General features: G+C 49.1%; 1 protein-coding gene across 4 annotated transcripts in view; it reads right to left on the reverse strand.

The window, feature by feature from the left end:
• Positions 1–449: 449 nt before the first annotated feature.
• GART (phosphoribosylglycinamide formyltransferase, phosphoribosylglycinamide synthetase, phosphoribosylaminoimidazole synthetase) overlaps positions 450–24,238 on the reverse strand; it is a 40,076-nt gene continuing 16,287 nt past the window's right edge. For all 4 annotated transcript variants that reach the window (XM_064704264.1, XM_064704282.1, XM_064704273.1 and 1 more), the window contains 17 exons: positions 23,604–23,672; positions 22,161–22,286; positions 21,087–21,174; positions 20,621–20,706; positions 19,885–20,053; positions 19,152–19,383; positions 14,555–14,649; positions 13,486–13,595; positions 12,621–12,819; positions 11,339–11,587; positions 10,886–11,038; positions 9,453–9,656; positions 9,059–9,190; positions 8,401–8,531; positions 6,560–6,701; positions 3,772–3,887; positions 450–1,810 (listed from right to left, as the gene is read on the reverse strand). In XM_064704264.1, coding sequence (XP_064560334.1) covers positions 1,628–1,810; positions 3,772–3,887; positions 6,560–6,701; positions 8,401–8,531; positions 9,059–9,190; positions 9,453–9,656; positions 10,886–11,038; positions 11,339–11,587; positions 12,621–12,819; positions 13,486–13,595; positions 14,555–14,649; positions 19,152–19,383; positions 19,885–20,053; positions 20,621–20,706; positions 21,087–21,174; positions 22,161–22,286; positions 23,604–23,672 — 2,484 coding nt within the window. In that variant the 3' untranslated portion in view covers positions 450–1,627. The remainder of the gene's footprint in view (positions 1,811–3,771; positions 3,888–6,559; positions 6,702–8,400; positions 8,532–9,058; positions 9,191–9,452; positions 9,657–10,885; positions 11,039–11,338; positions 11,588–12,620; positions 12,820–13,485; positions 13,596–14,554; positions 14,650–19,151; positions 19,384–19,884; positions 20,054–20,620; positions 20,707–21,086; positions 21,175–22,160; positions 22,287–23,603; positions 23,673–24,238) is intronic.

A 24,238-nucleotide genomic window follows, 5' to 3' on the forward strand; every position in this document is an offset into this window, starting at 1 on the left:
TGGCAGGGTGGGCAGGCCCTGGCACAGGGTGCCCAGAGCAGCTGGGGCTGCCCCTGCATCCCTGGCAGTGCCCAAGGCCAGGCTGGGCACTGGGGACAGTGGGAGGTGTCCCTGCCATGGCAGGGGTGGCACTGGGTGGGATTTGGGGTCCCTCCCATTTCACATCAGGCTCTCATGGCAATCTGGACCAAGGTGCCTGTGATGGAGGTGGATATTGGATTTGGGCCAGCTCTCTGTTGGCCTCTCTGCAGTGATCAGCTGCTCTGATCAATAACTGACATTGATTCCCTGCACAGGCACTGATTTCACCCCTCCACGTCTTTATTTCCTCTGCCTTCCCTGGCTGGAGCTGTGACCTCCCCACTGCCCCACAGCCCCCACACCATGTACAGCCCCTTCCCTCCTCCCCCAGCAGCCCTGGGAATCAATTCCAAGGAAATACTTGTAGATAGAATTTTTTATTTAATTTATTAGGCTTTATTTCAAATCCCAAAGGAGAATATGCCAACATGGGAGTACCATCAGGACATCGGAGCCCAGAATACAATCCGCTTTCTCTGATTCAAAATCAGATTTCTCTGAATCTGTGTTTAAGGGGAGCTCCAAACCACCTCATCTGCTCTGTGTGTGGGAAACCTGATCCTTTCAGTAAGAACATTAAAATGGTTTCATAACTATATGAAACTACTAAAAGAAAACCACAAGTGTTGAGCTGCACAAAAACCCCGATTGTTTTCCAAATGTTCATAATTCCTGGGTGTCCCTCAGTGTTATTGCAGGTGAAAATGCTGGTTCCAGAATAAAGGCACTTCAGAATTCCTGAGGAATGTTTCACAAGCCAAGGACGTGTTTTGTGTCTGATCTTTCTACTCATGTAAAAAAATAAACCCCTGAATCTGATGGGAATTTGTGGGAATTCACATGGGGATGCTGCAGAAAAAGGGGGCAGCAGACACTGAATGCTGCTGGCATCTGATGGACAGCAGGTTCAGGTTTGGAAATGACAGGGTGTGTCAAGGGGCTGGGCCACCATCAAACCAGGCAGCAAATGGAGAAAAATCCAATAGTTGGTGTTTGGGAGGCCAGTTTTTCCTGGTCTGATGAGGTTTTTAGAGTGGAGGGTTCTGCCTTTGTCTGTCTCTTCCATTGCAGTTTCCCTCAGCAGCACTTCCCAGCACAGGGAGGGTCCCTGTTAGGGAACAGCCCCGATGGCTGGAAAACATCTGGAGATTCACAGCTGGAGATTCACAGCTGGAGATTCACAGCTGGAGATTCACCACATTCCCCACCTGGCACGAGTGGCAGTTAATCCCAATGCTGGAGACAGCCACGTGACAAAGGCTTGTGCACTTCCCAGACTGTGATTTTGCATGGAAGGGTCTCCAGTGTTGTCCCCAGCCCACCCCAGGGCTGCTCAGACCCACCTGGCTGCACTGGGGTTGTCAGGAAGGCGACTGGGAGAACCAAACTGTTGGCCAAGGAAGCGATTAAAATGAGGAAGCACTTACAGGAGCCATGGCTGCACCCTCTGGGAACGGCCCCCAAATTCCCACTGGTGGCTTTCCTGGGATTTGAACCTTGAACCGTGAGGGGCAGAGCCCGTGCCAGGCCCGTGCCAGGCCCAGCTCTATTTCCAGTAGATCTTGCCCGCCTCGCCCACGCGCACGGCGCCGCTGGCCACCAGCTGCAGCGCGGCGGGGAAGGCGCGGTGCTCGGCCTCCTTCACCCGCTCGGCCAGCGTGGCCTCCGTGTCCCCCAGCTTCACCGGCACCGCCTCCTGGAAGATGATGGCCCCGGCATCCACCTCCTCCTGCAGCAGACACGGCAAGGTCAGCCTGGGCTGCCTCGGGGTTCGGGCTGGCGGGATGGGGAGAGCAGGGGCTGGGGCTGGCTGTGCTCTGGGAAGGGTTCAGAGAGAGCAGGAGGGAGGCAGAACAGCAGGGAGCAACAGTTCTATCCCAGAAAAGCCCGGGGACAGCAGGGGCTGGGCTGGCAGGACATTCAGTCAGAGGGGGAATGAGCCAAGGGCTGCACAGAGCCAGGACAGATCTTCCCTGCAGGGCAGGGCTTGTTCCTCAGCAGCTGCCACACAGAGAAACACCAAGTCATGGCATAGAGAGAAGAATGTCATTTTCCCTTCTATTGGGAAAAGTGATTCTGATAGTGGAGCCCTGGAAAAAGTTAAAGACAGAATCTAAAATGTTGGGCTTTGTGCTTTCCCAGATCAACTGCACCTGCGTAAGCAGTATGATAAATTATAGAATTGTTAGATGGGATGATTGTTTAGTAATTAAATGTAATTATTATATAACCATAAGAAGAATAATGAGAAACTATGTTGGAAATTCAGAGAGGGGCTAAATTGAAGTATACAATAGAACAATATAAGTTTAATAATTAACATGAAAGTTATGTAACGATAGAGTATAAAACATGATCATTTTGGATGTATGGCTGGAGTCAGATTTGGGTTGAATACCCCTGACACCCAGAGCTCTTCATAAAAAGCACCGCATATAATCCCTGTGATTCTGTGGGTTTGAGCACTGACAATTCCACTCTCTTTTTCCAAGGGAAAGCAAAAATGCTGAGACAGATTGCAGCAGCAGAGGGAGAGGAGAGACCTTTGAACCCTGAGCAGTGACCAAAAGGGAACCAATGATCCCTGGCCTGAAAAAACGTGGCTTTGAAGCTGAGAGATCTCTGCTCTGAAGCTGAGAGACCTCTGCTCTTTCTTTACTTAGGGTCTGACCAACATAGATTGTCAAGTTTTTCTCTGTTCCCACAAACATCAGGTCACTCCTTAACAAATCCTGTGCCATTTCCAGTGGGGTTTTTGTTTGTTTGTTTCTATTTTTTTCTTTTTCTTGAAAGCAAGAAACAAAGCAGATTGTAGGATAAAACCCAGGAAGTTTGGGCCATGTTTAACAAAGCTTTGGCTCAGCCAAGGCCTTACATTAACTATTCCCCCACTCCAGTGGGTGGAAGGCAGCAGTGGGATGCTTAGGGAAGACGTTCCCTTAGGGAAAGCTTCAACTCCTGGACAAATTATCCATTTCCATTCCTTCTCCAGAGCCAGCAAACTACAGCACTGTGTGGTCACAATAAAAGCTCCACCTCCTCTGGATACAAAGCTCTGAACACAGAGGGCAGGAGATCAAACACGAGGGTTTGGGGTGCTCCCAGCAGGCTCTGAGGTGAGAATGTTCAAAGTGAAGGATTTCAGAGGGGCAGGAGGTGCAGATGTGCAAAGGGGAGGATTGCAGAGGGGCAGGGAGGTGCAGATGTGCAAAGTGAAGGATTTCAGAGGGGCAGGAGGTGCAGATGTGCAAAGGGGAGGATGCAGAGATGCAGATGTTCACAGGGGAGCATGCAGTGGCAGCAGGTGCAGTAGATGTTCACAGGGGAGCATGCAGAGGTGCAGATGTTCACAGGGGAGCATGCAGAGGGGCAGATGTTCACAGGGGAGGATGCAGAGGGGCAGATGTTCACAGGGCAGCATGCAGAGGGGCAGATGTTCACAGGGGAGGATGCAGAGGGGCAGTAGATGTTCACAGGGGAGGATGCAGAGGGGCAGGAGGTGCAGATATTCAAAGGGGAGGATGCAGAGATGCAGATGTTCACAGGGGAGCATGCACAGGTGCAGATGTTCACAGGGGAGGATGCAGAGGTGCAGATGTTCACAGGGGAGCATGCAGAGGGGCAGTAGATGTTCACAGGGGAGGATACTGAGATGCAGATGTTCACAGGGGAGCATGCAGGGGTACTCACAGCCACGAAGTGCACGGTGCAGCCCGTGACCCTGACCCCGGCCTGCAGCACCAGCTTGTGCGCGTGCGCTCCCTTGAAGGACGGCAGCAGGGACGGGTGGATGTTCAGGATTTTCCCTGCGAAAGCAGAGCTGAGGTTATTGGCTTTCAGCATTTTTAGGCTGCTCAAAGGGCCACAACGAACAGAGGAACAAAATCTTTGGTGAAAAGGATTTTTCACAAGCTTTGAAGATGCCAGCAGCCGGCCAGCCCCAAGTGCTGCGGTGTCTGTGTCTGAATTAGCAGAGTGCAGTTACAATGAATGGCTGAACACACCCCCAGGGAGTAATAATGCTAATTGGCTGATGCAGCTGTCCCTTCCCTCAGCACCTTGTCCTTCTTTGATCCCAAATCCCTGGGGCTGGCACAGCCCTGCCAGCCCATGCAGTGCCAGCTGTGCCCACCTTGTGCCCAGCCCAGAGCACTCAGTGCCACCTCCAGGGCACACCTGCAGGGATGGGCACTGCAAAGCTCCCTGGGCAGCCCCTGCCAAGGCCTGAGCTCCCTTTCCATGGGCAAATTGCTGCTGCTGTCCCAGCTGGGCCTGCCCTGGCCCAGCCTGAGGCCGCTCCCTCTGCTCCTGTCCCTGTTCCCTGCGAGCAGAGCCCGACCCCCCCGGCTGTGCCCTCCTGGCAGGGCCTTGTGCAGAGCCACGAGGGCCCCTGAGCCTCCTTTGCTCCAGTGTTCCTATTACCATCATTTTATTTAATTCTTTCTGTAATCTCCATTCTACTCTTCTCTCTTTCTGGCAGCACCTTGGGGACTCCCTGTCCCTGGAGATCTAGGAGGCAAATGTCTCATCTGATGTCCAGCAGCGTCTCAGATAGAGAGATATTATTTATATCTAAATAAAACCCTTTTTAAGCATCAGCATCTCCCTCCCTGCAGCTTGAGCCCAGAAGGTTTCAGGGACAGTGGGCTGGAGACACCTCCCTGCTCCTCTGCCTCCATTTCCCATCAGAATGGGATGTGGGCTCCTGCTTGCTTGGGTTTGTTTGGTTCTGCTTCCACCTGTGCTTTGTTAACACTCACAATTAACGCTTTGACCTGTCCTTTGTTAACAGCCATAATTCACACTTCAGGGCTGTTTCGCAAGAAGGAATTTCATAACTCCCACTCAGTGTCCTTGTGACTGTGAGAGAAAGCAAAAGGAGCAGCTTTGAGCAAAGCAGCAGCAGGAATTGATTCTTCCTGGATAATTCTGGGGATCAGTGGCCAGACATGGCCAGGACAGGGTCCTGCAGCTGGCCCAGCTCCCTGAGCTGAGCTCAAGGTCTGAGCTCACATCTCATGGTCCCAGCTCAGGTTTTCAAGCTCAGTCCAGTTCTGGACATTTAAAAAATGAGTTTAATTCATTTAACTCATTAACTAACTCTTTAGTTTAACTCTTCTGTCTGGAAAAAGTCTTTACTTTTCTCTCACACAGTCATGCAGGTAAAGCAAATCCTGCACTGTGCAGGACAAGGATCAGTGCTCTGTCCCTGAATGAGAAGGCACTAAAATCCTTTATTTGCACAAGGTTCTGCACTAGAGGAAGTTCTGTTCTGTCCTCTACAGAGACTGCTCCAAAGCCATCCCTTGCAGTGAGAGATTCTGTCCCCTCCTGACAGCTGCCCACAGCACAGGCACTTCCATCTCTGGGCCCTGAGTGGAGACAAACAAAACCAATTCACCTGACAGCTCCAAAACCACAGCAAGGCCTCTCAGGAGCGCCTGCTTTGCTCTACTGATTCTAAAGAGAGGTTTGAAAAGAAGTTCAGGTGTGAAATGTTGCTGGCACACCCAGGGGAACACAAAAGTCACCAAAGAGCAGTGAAAGCTGCAAGGCAGAGGCTGAGCAGGCTGTCCCTGTTTTGGGTAGGTTTAGGTAACCCTGGCCCAAAGCAGAGCAAGCAGCAGCTGCTCTGTGTGCTCAGGACTCCTGCAAAACACAGGAGGAGAGAAAAGGAACAGCTGGGCAGGGAGAGCAGGCCCTGAAGGTGTCCCCAGCCCCTCAGAGAGCTGGAAAACTAAAAGATGAGCAGAGTGGAGACACTGTGAACATTCTGAGCAAGCACAGCCTGGATCTGCCTGTGGAACACCCACCATGGACTCAGGCAGCTCCTGGGACTGGCCAGGGCTTCTTACCCAGAACTGCAAAATGCTGCCCACCTTGGTGCTTTTACTGCAAAATGCTGCCCAGCTTGGTGCTTTTACTGCAAAATGCTGCCCAGCTTGGTGCTTTTACTGCAAAATGCTGCCCAGCTTGGGGGTTTTACTGCAAAATGCTGCCCACCTTGGAGGTTTTACTGCAAAATGCTGCCCACCTTGGAGGTTTTACTGCAAAATGCTGCCCAGTTTGGTGGTTTTACTGCAAAATGCTGCCCAGCTTGGTGGTTTTACAAGGACCCAGAGCAGTTCCTCTGTCAGGGGAAGGAATCTCAGTGGCTGGGTGCTTACCTCTGCCAGCCCCTCCTGCGTGCAGAGGCACAAAGCCTTCAAAGCCTTTTAAAAGATATTTGCTAAGAAATCAAAGACTGCCAGACCTGTGTTTGCCCTTGGCTTCCTTCAGGCTCTGCACAGGTGCTCTGCCTTTCCCTCTCATCCTTTTCCTTACAAGATGGGAAGGGTTTCATTTCACAGAACCCCAGGATGGCAGGGTTGGAAGGGGACCTTGAACATCACTGTGTTGGATCTGGTGGCCTCTCTTTTTCCTGGTGACAACCCCTGCCATGCCCTGGTGCCCATGCACAGCCCCCAGCCGTGCTCACCTTCCCATTTCTTGACAAAAGGCCCCGAGAGGATGCGCATGAAGCCGGCCAGGCAGATCAGCTCCACCGAGAACTCCTCCAGGACCTTGTCCACGGCGCTGTCGAACTCGGCGCGGCTCTGGTACCTCGTGTGCTCCACCACCTGGCACCAAGCACAGAACAGGGATGTGCTGGGAATTCCAGCAGGAAGAACAGCCCCTCAGTGCCCAGCTGACAGACACAGTGCAGCCTGTGCTCCTCCCCACACACAGGGAGCAGTGGGACAAACACGTTGGGCTTGATAAGCCCACGGCTCTCGATCCCATGGAGCACCCTACATGGATTTGGTGATCCATGGAGCACCCTACAAATGCAGGGCTTTAAGCCAGCCTGAAGTCTTCCAAAGGTTTCCCCCACTTTGAGGCCTCTGGCAGTCATAAGCAGTTGAATTGTGGCAAAAACTGCACCAGAAAAGCTTGGAAAAAAGGCTGCTCAAAACTCCTAAACCAGCCCCTACCCCATAATGATGGAATGCCAGAATCCCAGACTGGTTTGGGTGGGAAGGGACCCCAAATCCCACTCAGTGCCACCCCTGCCATGGCAGGGACACCTCCCACTGTCCCCAGTGTCCAGCCTGGCCTTGGGCACTGCCAGGGATGCAGGGGCAGCCCCAGCTGCTCTGGGCACCCTGTGCCAGGGCCTGCCCACCCTGCCAGGGAACAATTCCTCATTCCCAAGATGCCATCAAACCCTACTTTGAAGCCATTCCCTGGGTGCTGTCCCTGCATCCTTGTCCCCAGTCCCTCTGCAGCTCTCCTGGAGCCCCTCAGGCCCTGCCAGGGGCTCTGAGCTCTCCCTTCTCCAGGTGAGCCCCCCCAGCTCCCCAGCCTGAGCTGTGTTTTCCACCCAGGACAGACCCCCTGATTTAAGCAGGATAAGGGACCATTACCTAACTTAGAGCACCCATTTTTCAACAGAAGCCCCTGTCAAAGGCCACCAGAGTCACAGGGGTGGTTTGGGAAAAGCCAGGGCTGCTCAGGGGACAGGGACAGCAGGCACAGAGCCCAGCCCAGCCCTGGGCTGCACCAGCCTCTGCCCCTGTGCCTGTCCCACCCCTCAGTCCACAGCTGAAGCCCAAGCCATCAGCTCTCCCACACTGGTTTTTCCCTGATAGAAACCCTGGGGCTGGCACTGGATGGGTGTTCAGGGCCTTTCCCAGCCAGGCCAGTCTGTGATTCTCTGTTTGTTCTTCACATTTCCCCAGTGCCCTCTGTGCCCTCCCAAGGAGGAGCTGCAGCACCAGCACAGATCCCAGCACCAATAACGGAGCAAAGTCTGGGCCCCAATGTCCCTGGGTCTGCATTCAGCAGGGAACAGTGACTGCAAACGGTTTCTAAGTGCCAACAGGATCATTTCAGATCTGCCACACAAAGGGAAGGCACACAGAACCCAGGGAAGCTCAGGGAGCCCTGGGAATGATTCCTGGGGAGCCTGAGGCAATACCCAGGGAGGCAGAGGGAGGCCCCACTGTGTGACCTCTCTATTCCATTCAAATGAACCACCAGGTCATTTAAAAATTAAATTCACATAAAATAGATTGGTGCTTCAGTGTCAATGCCCTACAGTTAAGCAACTGAGAAAGTTTAAGCTGTAACTGAAAGTTTTATGCTGGTTTAAAGCAACAACTGTCCCCAAAGCATCAGGACTGCTGGCAGAGAAGCAGAAAAGGAAGGATTTTGCTGTCACAAGTTCACAATAGACCAAGAAAGAAAAGCCAAGGCTCCCTACCAGCCCATAACACTCATCAGCACCTTCTGCTGCAGTCCCAGCCAGTGGTGGCTATTACAAAAGGAAATGCTCACCCTTGTAGGAATCCCAGCTCTCTCAGCTTTCCTCAGCCCCTCCACGCCAGGTTTGTTGGAGATAACCAGAACTATCTGTGCATAGCTGGTGTCTTTCTTTGTGCTGTTGATGAGGGCTTCCAGGTTTGTGCCTGGGGGAGAGAGAATAACTCGTGGATCCCGAGAATAAATAGAGGGAACAGCTGGAAGAGGCTTTAAATAAGCAGCACTGAGGGGGAGACCAAACCAAACAGCCCTGATGAAACTTTAATCCTTTTTTAATTGATTTGCTGGGAGCTGATTCAGACAGCTGAAGGCCTTTCCTGGCAGCTGCACATGGAAACTGTAATGGATAGCACGGGATTGGTGGCCTTAGTGATTGGGAACACTGGAAATAGAATAGATGGAGTTGTACATGGCAAGAAGAACTTCTGCTCCATCTGTGAAATGATGCTGCTGTTCCTACAGGGCAGAGTGGGAGCCTGAATCTGGGCACCTGCAGAGGTTTGGGGATAAACTGAACCCAGTTTGCAGCAGAGGTTAAAAGAGGTTTGTGACTGCCATCAGTCCAAGCACAGCATCTCCCCTGCCTGCCAGAGCCTACCAGAGTGCCCATGGAGAACTGCAGGGACTTTAAATCCAAGCTGAATTCCCCTCTGCAGCAAAGAGCAGCACTCACCTGTTCCAGAGATGAGGACAGCAACCTTCATTTTGCCTGCCTGGATCTTGCCCTGGATGTGGCTCTGCACACACAGGGACCTGTTTGCTTGCAGGGCCCGATGCAGATTGAGGACTTTAACGCTGTCAGAGCCTGAGCAGGCACAAGGAAAAACCCAAAAACCAGCAAAACAAAGTGTCAGTCAAGGGAGAAACAGAGAGAGGAGAAAAGCACCCATGGAAGAGATTAACGAACTCTAATAATAATAATTGATAATCAGTTCAATACCCCCACAAAAAAGCCAGGGAGGTGCCAGTGCAGAGGTTTTCACCTCATGAAGACTCCCAGACCAGGGAATTTCCCTCTGCTTCTCATTGCTGCTGATTTCCCCCAGGGCAGAGCAAGCTGCAGTAACCTTTCTGCAGGGACACCACTCTGCCGACGCTCCAGGCGGTCTCGTGTCCCTGGATGTCCCCGAGCACCTGCTGGGCCATCTCCTTCTGCACCACCAGCACTGCCCCCAGCCCGCAGTTGAAGGTCCGAGCCATCTCCTCCTCAGAGAGGTTCCCTTCCTTGTGCAGCCAGCAGAAGATTTCAGGGATCTTCCACGTGAGAGCATCTGAAGGGAATGGGAAATACAGATCAAGAGTGGGAATTGCTGCCAATGGACTACAATTATTGGGGTGTTAAAATCTGTCACAAAAATCCCCCTCTGCCCCAGTTCCGACCATGTGAGGATGACTTACAGCAGCACAAAAATGCTTCTGGACAAAGCACTGGAAAGCAATTCCAAGGACAGGAAATTTATTTTTTTCCTGTCATGTTCTCTTTGAAAATGGATCTATCCCAATTTCTACAGATGCATGGAATCACAGAATGCTTTGGGTTGGGAGGGATCTTAAATATCCCAGCCAGTGCCATGGCAGGGACACCTCCCACTGTCCCCAGTGTCCAGCCTGGCCTTGGGCACTGCCAGGGATGCAGGGGCAGCCCCAGCTGCTCTGGGCACCCTGTGCCAGGGCCTGCCCACCCTGCCAGGGAACAATTCCTCATTGCCCAGATCCCAGCCAGCCCTGCCCTCTGGCACTGGCAGCCATTCCCTGGGTGCTGTCCCTGCATCCTTGTCCCCAGTCCCTCTGCAGCTCTGCTGGAGCCCCCTCAGGCCCTGCCAGGGGCTCTGAGCTCTCCCTGCAGCTTCTCCTCTCCAGGTGAGCCCCCCCAGCTCTCCCAGCCTGGCTCCAGAGCAGGGGTGCACATACACATAAATATTTATCAGTGGACAAGTGGAAAATGATTCATGTGCAGTTCTTGAGTTCAGAACTCACTGTTAATTCCTTGTTTTATTGTACAACCCCGTGAGCTCTCACAACCTGTGCCAGCCTTTTCCCCCTCCATGCCTCACCTTCCCCAGCAGTGAAATCTTTCCTGCACACCTGAGGGGAGAGTGCTGAGGATTGATGAAGCCAAACAGCAGGAGCTGTCCCTGAGCTCACAACCACCTCTGGATGCTAATTGAAAACTCCATGAGTATCATTTAATTAGCAATAATTTCGTAGGGAATTGCAAATGGTGCAGCTGACTTGGGAATGCTGGTAGGGCTGTTTTCTTTTTGCAAGTGTCCTATGAAATCCAATCCCAAACACCCCCAGGGGAAGGAATTCAATGGGGAGCAGCCTTTCCACCACAAAGGAAACACTGGCTGTTTTGGCTGGCTCTGGTTCAGGTACAAGGAAAAACTCAAACATTTCTAGACAGACACGTCCAGCTCCTACAGCACACATCAGCTGCTGTGGCCACAGCATGGCACAGTAAAGTGGGGAATTTTCCACAGCTTTCCTTCTCTCTCACCTAGAACGACGCCCAGGGAGCCTGGGAGGACCCTGGGGATGTTTTCCAGCAGGCCCCCTCCGGTGATGTGGGCGTAGGCTTTGACGTGGCCCGAGCGCAGCACGGGCAGCAGGCTCTTGCTGTAGAGCTTGGTTGGGGTCAGCAGCAGCTCTCCTGCCCAGGGCAGAGGGAAAAGCATGGGGAGAAATGGGAATCAGTACAAAACGGGGGGAATCTCAAAACAGCAGTTTGGATAGTAATGAGCATTGTACTAGAGAGAAACACAAAGTTCTGCCTTTGTCATTTTAGCCCACAGTTCATTATTCATCCCCCTCCCTTTGTTTCTTCCCTGCACACGCGACTCCCAGGAAAAGAAAAAGATGAAAACATGCTAAAGATGGAATGATTTTCTTTTTTGTGCCTGAGAAAAGTTTCAAAGGCCCAGCTGGGAGGAAGCTCAGGAGGAAGCAGTACCCAGAGTCTGGTCCCCGGCGACCCCGACGCGGGAGGAGAAATCCAGGGACGACTTCTCCACGATCTTCCTGACGAGGCTGAAGCCGTTGCTGTGGACCCCAGAAGATGCCACCCCAATGACCACGTCCCCCTCAGTGATCCTGTCCAGCTGGGGCAGCATCTGCCCTCTCTCCACGGCCCCCACGGCAAAGCCGGCCAGGTCGTACTCGCCGGGCGGATACATCCCCGGCATCTCGGCCGTTTCTCCTCCTGGGGACCAGAACAGCAGAGAGGGGCTGAAACAGCCTGGCTTTGATCATGGAATCCCACAATGGCTTGGCTTGGAAGGGGTTTTCAAGCTCATCTCATCCCTGGTTTGGGTTGGAAGGGGTTTTAAAGCTGATCTCATTGCACCCAGGCAGGGACAGCTCCCACTGTCCCAGGCTGCTCCAGCCCCGGTGCCCAACCTGGCCGTGAGGTCCAGGGGCAGCCCCAGCTGCTCTGGGTAAAATCCTGCCTTTTTCTCTCCTCTTCCCACTTTGCACTCCCTGCCCTGTGCTCCAGCTTCCCCTGCTTTTTTCAGTCCTGCTGTTTCAGCTGTATTAATGAGGGCTGGATCAAATGGAGGATGGAGAACTGCTTGGCCACCCACCACTTAAATCCACAATTAATTGTGCAAAACCAGGCAAGAGATGAGCCCTCAGCCCCTCACTGTCAGGGGGGTTATGAGTTAAATTTGTTGAGCTGAAGGTTCAGCTCTTGCAGAAGGGCCTGTGGGGTTTGAAAATCTTGAGCTGGAGATAAAATCTTGACATTTTGGTGGTTTCATCACAAGGTCTCACCTAGCACAGACCTTGCTGCAGCATGAATGGGGTGATTATGTTTGATAAATGCAGAGAACACCTTAAAACAAACATAAAACTGACCAACAGTTCATGCAGGAAAAAAGTAAACCCGGGCATAAAGAGCCTCTTGTTCAAAGCCTATAAACAAACCCAAAATGACACCCACCGAGAAAGGACTTGTGTTCCTAACTTCGCTAAAATTTGGAAAAAAGGACAGAACTTTTTCTCAACATCTAACTTAAATCTGTACCTAAACCTAATCTAAATTTAACCTAAACTTTTAAAGCACTGTCTCCTTCCACTGTGATCCACATCGAGTTCCCTGAAAGCAAAGACATGGAACACTTTGCTTTTTTCCTCCTGCCAGATTCTTCCACAGAGTAGGAAACCAACCACACTCAAACCAACTACAAGACCTTGCAGAAGGTTTCTCAGATCCCCCTGGGAAGTGTTCCTACCCAAAAGAGCACATCCAGCTTTCTTGCAGGCATCAGCAATTCCTGCAATGACGCCCTGGGCCACGTCCACGTCCAGTCTGCCGCAGGCAAAATAATCCAGGAAGAAGAGGGGCTCAGCCCCCTGGGCCAGGATGTCATTGACACACATGGCCACCAGGTCCTGCCCGATGGTGTCGTGTTTCTGGCACTCCTGAGCAATCTGCAAAACAAGGGAGAAGCCTGGGATCAGCTCTGGGAGAAGCCTGGGATCAGCTCTGGGCCCCCGGAGCACAGGCCGGCTCTGCAAGGGACTGAAATCAGGAGCAGAGTCTGGGAGCAATGGGCCAAAATCCCTCCAGGTGCTCTCTGAGGAGCAGCTTTGTTTGTTATCCTCTCCTCACTCTCTTCAGGAATTATTCCTGTCTCCACTGGCAGATCCAGAAGGCACTGAGAAGGAAACTGCGCTGCAAAAGGGTTTCCTTGCAGCCCTAACACAACAGCAAACCTGGGATTAAATGTTTTTCCCCATCAATTAATCTTTTTTGAGGGTGGAGATGCTGCTTTTGTGAAACAAGATTCCTGGTTATATTCTTAATATTTAAAACCCAGTTACTTTAGGCATCTTATCAACTTCTGATATTTACTGATGATATTATCATATCAGCTTCTGATAGTTGATGTTATCATATCAGTTGATAGTATCAGACATCAGCATATCTGGCTATTTACAGGTATTTCATTCTCTTGCCTGAAGAAGGGCAATTTCAGTGTCCATCCCCTTCTTTAGAAAGACCAACAGGTATTTTTCCAGCACAGCTGCTATTTTGTGACAGAACCTTTTCCCTGCTGTGCTGTTTTTCCCCCTTTGGGTGGATTCCCACCTTACCTTGAGTTTGGTGCCGACGCCGTCGGTTCCGGACACCAGGATGGGATCTCTGTACCCAGCTGCCTTCAGGTCAAAGAGCCCAGCAAAGCCTCCGAGCTCTGCATTGCAGCCTGCCAGCCAGGGAAAGGAGAAACAGCCCAGCTTTACTCCCAGGGGCTTCCCCAGCATCTCCAGCACAAATTCTCTCCAAGGTTTGCCAACACGGCTTTGCTTTGTCACCAGGAAACTTTTCTCTGCCATTTAGAACCTTTTCACTCAGGAGCTCCTAATCTGCTTAGGTTGGCTTTGCCTTTTTAATTCATCATTAGCCTAAGCCTAAAAATCCCCAACTTTGTGACTGAGCAGTCAGTAATTCCTGTCAATGAGAGATTTCCCCCTTGCACTAAGGTTCCTCTGAAACACAGGAGGAGTTGTGGTAAGATGGTTGTAATGGTGTGAGATAATCTATATTTTCCCCTCTATGTATACCTGACTTCATTAGAAGGTTCTCAGGTCATTTGAAATAAAAGGGCCATTCCGTAAATGAATATTTTAAATAAATGAATATTTTAAATAAATGAATATTTAAAATAAATGAATATTTTAAATCTGTCTGAAGAACTCCAAGAATTTGCTAGAGCAAGATGTGCCTGAGCCCCAAACCCAAGGATGAATCAATGCTGATTCAGCTGAGCTAAAGAGGTGGGTTCCACATCCACCTCAGGAATTCTACATCTCATAACCTGTCTAAACATTCATCCCCCCAAATGATGGAGTTCACTGTGCAAGAAATAATAATCCATGGAATCCAACTCAGTACTTAATGGTGAAATTTTTGCTTGCATTCATCCTTACACAGTGCTGAACTGTGCTCTGTAACACTCCTGGCATTCAGGAGGTGGAGTTTGGAGCCATGTGGGGGTTAAAAGCTGTGCATTTGCAATAAAATCACTGCCATTTGCTTACCACAGGCTTTCTTGTGTCACCTAGAAACAGGCAGGGCACATAAAGATGAGCTTTTTATCAAAATCAACTGGTAAACCTGAGTGAAAGCAGTGACCAGAGCAGGAGCAGAAGGTTCTGGTCTTACCTGAGCGGGATGTGGCTGCAGCAAAGGGTTTGATCTTCTGCACCAGAGTGTTCCCAGCTTCAATGTCCACCCCACTGTTCTTGTAGGTCAGGCCTCTGCAGAGTGGGGACAGATGGGATGGCAGCTGATCACTGCATGTATTTGCAAATAAAATTTACTTCTGTACATCCCTGGGTGGGGGAACTGTGCAGAATCCCCTCCTGCTGCCTGAGGAGCACTGCCAGGAGCAGCAGGGGGATAATTCCAGTTTTGAAGATGCCAGCAGAGCATTGGGATCACACAGCCAAATCCCAAAACAAACCCAACAGCCAAACCCCTGCCAAGGTAAAACAGCAGCACAGATGTGATGCTGCAGGGTTTGAATCCATACAAGCCATGGAGTCCCAGCTGTGACTGATCCCCAGCCTGTCCCCTGCCCAGAGCTCTGAGGGCACCTCCAGGCCTTGAGGTGTCGGTGGGAAAGCTCTGAACCGAACTGAACCAAACCAATCCAATCCAAACCAAACCCATCCAAACCAAACCAAACCAAACCAAACCGAACTGAACCAAACCAATCCAAATCAAACCCAACCAATCCAATCCAATCCAAACCGAACCAAACCAATCCAACACAAACCAAACCAATACAAACCGAACCGAACCAATCCAATCCAAACCAAACCAATCCAATCCAGACCAAATCAAACCCAACCAATCCAGTTCAATCCAAACCAAACCGAACCGAACCAAACCAAACCAAACCAAATCAAACCCAACCAATCCAATCCAAACCAAACCAATCCAAACCAATCCAATCCAATCCAAACCAAACCAAACCAATCCAAACCAAATCAAATCAAACCAAACCAATCCAATTCAAACCAAATCAAACCCAACCAATCCAATCCAATCCAAACCAAACCAAACCAATCCAAATCAAACCCAACCAAACCAATCCAAACCAATCCAATCCAATCCAAACCAAACCAAACCAAACCAAACCAAACCAAACCAAACCAAACCAAACCAAACCAAACCAAACCAAACCAATCCAAACCAAACCAATCCAACAAACCAATCCAAACCAAACCATCCAAACCAAACCATCCAAACCAAACCATCCAAACCAAACCAATCCAAATAAACCCACAAACAACCAATCCAAACCAACAACCAAACCAAATCAACCAACCAATCCAATCCAATCCAAACCAAACACAAACCAACCAATCCAAACCAAACCAATCCAATCCAAACCAAACCAAACCAATCCAAAGCGAACCAATCCAAACCGAACCAATCCAAACCAAACCCATCCAAACCAAACCAATCCAAATCAAACCAAACCAAATCAAACCAAACCAAACCAATCCAAACCCAACCAATCCAATCCAAACCAAACCAAACCAATCCAAACCAAACCAATCCAAACCAAACCAATCCAAACCAATCCAATCCAAACCAAACCAATCCAAACCAAACCAATCCAAACCAAACCAATCCAAACCAAACCAAACCAAACCAATCCAAACCAAACCAATCCAAACCAATCCAAACCAACCAAACCAATCCAAACCAAACCAAACCAATCCAATCCAAACCAAACCAATCCAATCCAAACCAAGCACAGAAATGCACGGCTGGGTCAGAGCAGGGCTGAGCTCAAGTCCCTTTTCCACCCCCAAGGTGAATCCATAACCCCCAGGACCCTTCCAGGCTTTTCCAGCTGCTGCTCTAAGGTGTCACTGCACTGATCCCACCTCAGAAGCAGCCCTGCCTCTCTTACTTCAGTGGGCTTTCAATAAAGAATATAAAATATATTTCCTTCAAAAGACCCAGGCTCCTAAGGCTCAGGAACCCAGAGGAGATGTCTGTGAGCTCTGGGTGGGGTTTATGCAAGATCAACACCCTGGTACAAACCGGTGTCCCCTGTGTGTCCCCACAGCTCCCCGGGGACACCAGCTCATGTTTACAGAAGGACCTTTCCATTCTGGGGACAGGCATTTCATGACTTTTCACTGCAGCAAGCACTCAGGCTCGTGCCAGCTGAGCAGTTGTTATTCCCAGGCTGTCAGTGGCATGGACCAGGTGCATCCCTATTTTAGATCCATCCCTGTTTTCTCTCTCCTATGCGTGGGATTCAGCCTGGAAGTTTCAATTCTAAGGGTGTTGATTAACAAGGACAAATACAACAAAACAACTGAAACCCATTTAGAATTAACTCAGCTGAACAAAAAAATTCAGTTAATCCACAAAACCCACCTCAGGAACCGGGTCAAGAATTCAGCAAACACTGAAAAAGTCAGAGACAGACACAAATGCCTACAATTGCACTAAATGCAGTAAATATTTTTGTACTCTGCCTATTGAATCTTATTTTAAGATGTGGGAGGGTTTTTTTTAGGATCAAAGGTATTTCTGTGGTGAAGATCATTGCTGGAATATCTGGAATTGATAAAGACTTCAAGTGCCAGAAGAACTGGCCCAGGAGAAGCGTTGCCAGGAAAATCCAAAGGTGTCTGCACTCCCAAAAACTGGCAGGAAGACAAGAATCACCACAGGCAGCTGCTCGAGCTGTGAATAAGACTCAAGGAAATATTGGCCTGCAACAACCAGAGATCAAAGCCAGCTCCTTTCAGTCTGAATACGATAAATGTCCACCAGATTTGCACCATGTTTTTAGGAGTATTTCAAATTTGTTAATTTTTTTTTTTTTTTTTTTGCTTTGAATCTTTAGTTCTTTAAATCTCCTGGAATACTTTTCATGAAGCATTCTGGCTGTTTTCCTGAGGTGAAATGCCTCAGGACTGGAGCCTGCCAGGCTGCCAAGAGGAGCTGGGTCCTGATTCCAGAGCCAATGCCCTTCCCCACTGAGTCCAGAGGGGGCTCTGGGGCTTGGGGCAGCCTGGAGAGGGGAAGGTGTCCCTGCCATGGATGAGCTTTAAGGTCCTTTCTAAGCCAGCCCAGCCTGGGGTTCTGGGTGCCTGCAGCAGCCCCTGGAGCCTCCCTGTGCAGGAGGGATCTCCAGGGCTGGAGGGATGAGCAGTGGCAGGGAGCTGCTCCCAGAGCCTCCTCTCGCCTCACTGATCTGCTATTTCCCCCCTCACCACCGGTCTCCTCTTGTCCACCCTTATAAAACTCCCCCCAATTACACTACTCTACATAACCTCCCCCTCACTCAACCCCACACTATTAACTACCCTGGCCATCTTCTCAGCGGCCCTTGGAGGATGAATAGGCCTCAATCAAACACAAATCCGAAAAATCCTAGCCTTCTCCTCTATCTCCCACCTAGGCTGAATAGCAATCATCATCATCTACAACCCCAAACTCACTCTCCTTAACTTCTACCTATACACCATAATAACTGCAGCCGTATTCCTTACCTTAAACACAATCAAAGTGCTCAAACTGTCCACCCTAATAACCACATGAACTAAAATCCCAATAAAAAAGGAGCCTGGGGCTCCTTTCCCTGCTACAAATCCCAATTCCACCTTGTCAACAGATGCACAGCACTTGAGAGAGAAAGAAGACTAAATGCCAACACCCTTGTTCTTTTAGGAAGTTTATTGATGATAATTTTACAAAATGCTGATCAGGATACACTGCCAGCAGCAACAGAACTGACACTGATGTGTTTCCCAGCCTACAGAAAAACCCCTTGGGAAAAGACACGTTGGGAGCTCATTGGAGCAGAGCAGTTTCTTATTAGGTAAAAATGAGTTTAAAAACTACAAGAAACTTTCAGGAGCATTAAAGAGGCAACAAGATTCCCTACTATTAAAAAAAAAACAAACAAACCCACACCCATATGATCTCCAGAGTCTTACAGTAAATACTGAGCCAATTAAAGGGATGAGAATGGAAAGAAGGGATGAATCCTACCCTGGTGTTAGGCAGCTGTGCCAGTAAAATGTAAATCCCAACAAGGTGGGGGGTTCAAGGTGATTTTAACCATTTCTAAAAGCTAAAAAAGAACCAGTAAGCCAGCCTGAATTTTGTTAATATATAAAATCCCAGAATCTCCTGAGCTGGAAGGGACCCACAGGAATCAAGCAGTCCAAGCCCTGACCCTGCACAGACACCCCAAAAACCCACCCTGGGCATCCCTGGGGAACTGTTCAAATGCTCCTGGAGCTCTGGCAGGTTGGGGCTGGGACCACATTTCATGGTATTAAATGATTTTTCATTTCATGATATTAAATGATTTTTCATTTCATGATATTACATGATTTTTCATTTCATGATATTACATGATTTTTCATTTCATGATATTGAATATCAGACTTCTGGACAAGACAAACCCAGAGCAAAAGCTGTGATCCAAAACAAACCAGAGCAAATCTGTGATCCAAGGCCCAAGAAGCAGAAGTTGACTTTCCCTGAACCAGGCCTAACAACTGCAGCAACACAGATCACTCCTCTGTGCTTGTCACTGTAGTTTAACTCAGATTCAGGAGAGTAAGAACATCAGGCATTTAAAATATTCCTGCCTTGGCTGGCCTTGCTGACGGTGAGTACACGGATGGGGTTCGAACTTATTAATATCACCCAGGGATGTGCTTGGATCCTTTTGACCCCTGTTACTGCCATGTCAGGGAGTGGGAATATCTACCTGGATTGCCTGAGGAAGGCAATGGCCCGGTGGCCAATGTCCCTCCTGAAGATGGCGCCCTGGAAGTGGATGGCAGCCACGCCCAGGTTGGCGGCCTGCAGCGCCGCGGGCAGGTCCTCCCTGATGGCCGTGACCGTGAGCACTCTGCCCCCATTGGTGAGCACCCTGCCGTCCTTCAGGGCTGTGCCAGCGTGGAACACCTCCAGCCCCAGCTGCCTGGCCTTGGCGAGCCCTGTGGGTGGGTGAGAAACATCAGCTCTGGGTTAGAACGCTGTCAGTGAGGGACCGAGCGCTTTCTGTCCGAAAGCCACGGGCAAAGCCAGGGTGATGCTGCTGGGAAATGGGAGTCAATCTGTAAAAATGGGAATAAATCTGTAAAAAATACCTCTCTGGAGGAAAGACAAGCCTAGCTGTGCGCTCAGGGATGTGCCACACAACATCTGATTGCAGCTGGGGTTTTATGCCTCGGTGACAAACATCAGCACCAACGTGACCCAAAACCCTGATCACAACCACCTGGCTGCAGCAGGAATTAAACATCAATGCTGTGCCAATATCAAATAACAGTGTGGAGAACTGAAAATACACCAAAATACCCTGAGATGTGTGAAAATCCAGCTGCTCTTGCTGACCCAGGACCAGGGTTTCTGTGAATCTCAGTTCCAGTTCCTTCTTGCAGCAGCAGAGAACAGGGGGAGGCTGGGGGGCAGTGAGGCTCCTGTGCTCCATTTACCTGTTATTTCCAAGCCCTTGGGGTAGGTCCCTGGGTAGCCCTGGCTGGCCATGACCACAGTGACAGCTGCACTGTCCTCTCTCCAGGCTGGCATGGAGCTGGCCAGCTTCCTGCTGAGCACGGCCTGCATCACCTCGTACAGGTCACTCCTGAGCAGGGGCAGAATCACCTGCAGGAACACACAGCAGCACATCAAACCAGGTCATTGCCTTCCCTGGCCTTGGAGAGACACCAATGCAGCTGAAAATGCAGAATTAAACATGCCCACATATTGTACTTTCACACATCAGGCATGCAGTGGATCATCTGAGAGATAATCTTAAAAATACTCATCCTTGCAGAGAATTTCTGTGGGTAAAGGAATTGCTACATATGGAGAGGAAAGGGTGGGGACAAAGAACCTCATTTGTTGTGAAGAATAGAAATTAAGAGTGTTGTTCTACTTGTCAACAGGGAGCAAGGAAAAATCCAGAATCCATTCCAGAAAAGACAGGGAAGTGCTGAGCTCTTCTCAAGCTGACCCTTGCAAAGCCCAGATTTGAGTCCAGCCTACTGAAATCCTCTCTGGAATGGAACAATTTCCTTACAGACCTTCTGCCTTGAACAAACAACCCAAACGTTTTAAATCTTGGTGATTTAAAATTCTGATTATTCACCCCAAATCTGGTTAACAACAGTGGTAGATGGTCACAGATTTTACTCCTCCCATAATGGCAAATTGTACAAAATAACTCACCTGGCACTCTGGGTCACCAAATCTGCAGTTAAACTCCAGAACTTTAGGCCCATCTTTGGTGAGCATTAATCCAGCATAAAGCACACCTGGAACAAAACATGAGACATAAAGATCTCTCAGGAACTCACTTGTTTTGAATCTGTTGGTAACAGGGTGTAAAAGGCTGCCACCTGTGCTCAGTGAATTTGAGAAATGGTAACAATAAATCAGGCAGAAATAGTTGTCACAATTTTACAGCTTATTTTGGAACATTTTCCTTTCTGCTCCTCCTCACTTGAGGAATTATTCCCTGTTCATGACCTCTGCTGATTTCCATGGACCCTGAATCAAGGCTGGTACCAAACCCAGCTCCTCATAAATCAAAGTTGTTTCCCCTTAACCTCCAGTGTGTCAGGATACAAAGAGGAAAAAGCAAAACAAACGGTTGTTTTCATTATGATTAAAAATCCCAAAGTCTTGTACATACCCACATAGGGGACTCCTTCTTTCCTCATGCCATCAACAGTCTTCTGAAGAACAGTCTCTCTGATCTTCTGCAGCAAATCTTTAGAAATCTGGTAAAAAAGGATTGCAAACCAGTGTCTGTAAAAAGGGAGGGCTTGGCTTTGTGTTCTTAAGAGCCAAGCAGAATTCTTGGATGGTCTTTTGCTCACTCCAATGGAAAGCTAAGAAGGTTTTTCTCTCTATTTCTGCCAACAGAAGTTCCCTATCAAACAAACCTCAAACTACCTTAATCCACAGCCAAAATTCACCATGAGCTTTGTCTGGCACAAAGCAGGACTGTGGCTTTAGGCCCTTGGTTGTGATGAGCAGCATTTCCTAACTTAAACCCCAATCAGACACAAGGTTGCAGAAACAACACTGCCTGCTTTGGAATCCTGTGGAGAGCCTGGTTCAAACATGGCTTAAAGAAAGAGGCCATGAAGGTACTCAGCTAAGGGAAAAATAAAAGGCAGCTGTAGAGCAGCAGCTCCCAGGCTTGATTCTGTAAATAATTAAGGTTCTCAGCCACCTTTTATATAAACAACAAGATTCTCAGACCGTTTCCTCAAAAACAAGCAAATATTCTGTCCTTGGCTGCTCTGGGAACAGATGGTCGTTCTGGGAACAGATATGAAGGTTTTGAGAACTTTTCATATCATGGTGAGAACACTGATCTTGGTTTCAGTGAACAAACCTCAGGCATTGTAAACAAAAGGAGGAGCTGAAGTTTTCTCTACAGCCTATCGGGAGCTCAGATTTTGCAATATGCATGAAGTGAATTAACACTGTTATAAAAGGTGACTGGATTAATCAATAAATCGGAGTCGATGCTGATCAAGGAAGATGGGTCGTCTCCCTTCACTTCAACAGAATCCCAGGTAGTTCAGTGTAGACACCCTATTCTCTGTTCTTTTGAGAAGTTTTGGAGCTGGGGATTGACTTGGCCATGGCTGCTTGGGGCAGCAGTTTCCATCCAGCAGAGCCCATCCCTCCTGCTCCTCTGCAGTGAAACATCCCCTCCCAGCCCCTCTCCCCTTCCTCATCAGCCCCTCCTCACCTGAGGGGCTGGGGAATAAGCTCCCATCCCTCCTGTGTTGGGGCCCTCATCTCCATCCATCAGCCTCTTGTGGTCCTGGGCTGGGGGCATGGGGGCGATGGTGACACCGTCACTGAAACACAGGCACTGAAACAAGGACAACAGGTAAATTCCTGACATGGGTAAAGTGCAATTAGAATTTATTTTCAGTGTGACAAAGGGATATTGAAGAGGATAAACTCTGCCTCCCTGATAAAATAAGTGATGGGGTTCAAAGCATTTGGCTTTTCCTCAGGAAGCAGGGACTCGTTTTGTGTGACCTTCCTACAGAAATCAATAAAACCTAGAAAAATTATACCACCAAGCAGTTGCACTGAAAAGAAACACTCAAAAGGTTTTAAAAAGAATAATTAAAATACTGCATGATGGAAATGAGTCTTTCCTTTCCCCTCCCAGCCCTTGCGAGGGAAGGAGGGAAGGAGGGAAGGAGGGAAGGAGGGAGGGAGGGAGGGAGGGAAGGAAGGAGGGGAAGGAAGGAAGGAAGGAAGGAAGGAAGGAAGGAAGGAAGGAAGGAAGGAAGGAAGGAAGGAAGGAAGGAAGGAAGGAAGGAAGGAAGGAAGGAAGGAAGGAAGGAAGAAGGAAGGAAGGAAGGAAGGAAGGAAGGAAGGAAGGAAGGAAGGAAGGGAAGGAAGGAAGGAAGGAAGGAAGGAAGGAAGGAAGGAAGGAAGGAAGGAAGGAAGGAAGGAAGGAAGGAAGGAAGGAAGGAAGGAAGGAAGGAAGGAAGGAAGGAAGGAAGGAAGGAAGGAAGGAGAAGGAAGGAAGGAAGGAAGGAAGGAAGGAAGGAAGGAAGGAAGGAAGGGGAAGGAAGTGGCGGAAGGAAGTGGCGGAAGGAAGTGGCGGAAGGAAGTGGCGGAAGGAAGGAAGGAAGGAAGGAAGGAAGGAAGGAAGGAAGGAAGGAAGGAAGGAAGGAAGGAAGGAAGGAAGGAAGGAAGGAAGGAAGGAAGGAAGGAAGGAAGGAAGGAAGGAAGGAAGGAAGGAAGGAAGGAAGGAAGGAAGGAAGGAAGGAAGGAAGGAATTACATCCCTTTCAAGACTTCCTTTTCCTTGCTGATAAAGCTATTTACTTGTGAAATATTTATAAATTATTTCTACAGCAGTTGTTTTTATCCTCAGTGTCTTCAGAATAGCAAAGCTGCTGGCATCCTCTGGAACTGGAGGATGTTGTGCACTCATACTGGGACTAATGGCAGCAGCACTCAAAACCATTTTACAATGCTAATTACAAAACCAGCAAGGATCCAAAATGAGCCACACAGCTGTCTCTAACCAATACAATTTTATTTATAAGCAGGGAATGGTTTTAATTTAACTGATCAAATCCTCCACTCTGTAGGTGAAGGCACTCAGTGAATCCCAAACAATTTAGAACAGGTAGAACCAAAGTGTTACAGTGAGATGCACTTACAGAAATTTCTTCTCCTTCAAGAAGCTCTTCAACAACAACAGTTTCCCCAGCTGTGCCAAAACTCTTATCCTACAGTGAAAGAAAATCCCTTTAGTTCTGTTTCAGTTTTAAACTACTGAAACTGCAACAAGAAATAGGTATTTTTAATACAGCCAAAAATGCAGCACAGGTTTGAGATGATGAATCCATTCTCTCCCCCAGGGATGTCAGCAGTGGTGAAATCCCTACTCCTCTCTTAATTCTTAAATAAATGCAGGGTTTATTAGTGAGTATTTTGAAATGACAGAGGGTATTTGTGATTACTGAGCAATTCCTCATGCTCTGCCTTCTGAAATTCACCCCAACACCAGTGACAGCCAAGTCTCCAGTCTGCACTTCCACTGGATAAAAAGTGCAATTTTATCCAACACCTGGGAAGGGAGCAAGATTCTCACATCCCAGTGCAATGTTTGAACCTGACTGCATATTCTGGATAATTAAGAAATTAAGAACAAGCAGCCCACACTGCCAAGGTGATTTTGGGGGTCTAAAATCTGAAATCTCTAACTCAGGTGTTTTGTAGAAGACATTGGGCCCTGCTCAGACATGAACTGTGCAGTGACCACAGACCCCCAAAATGTGGCTGCAGCAGCCAT

This window comes from Zonotrichia leucophrys, chromosome 1 (genome assembly GCF_028769735.1).
Source record: "Zonotrichia leucophrys gambelii isolate GWCS_2022_RI chromosome 1, RI_Zleu_2.0, whole genome shotgun sequence".
Taxonomy (NCBI): Eukaryota; Metazoa; Chordata; class Aves; order Passeriformes; family Passerellidae; genus Zonotrichia; species Zonotrichia leucophrys.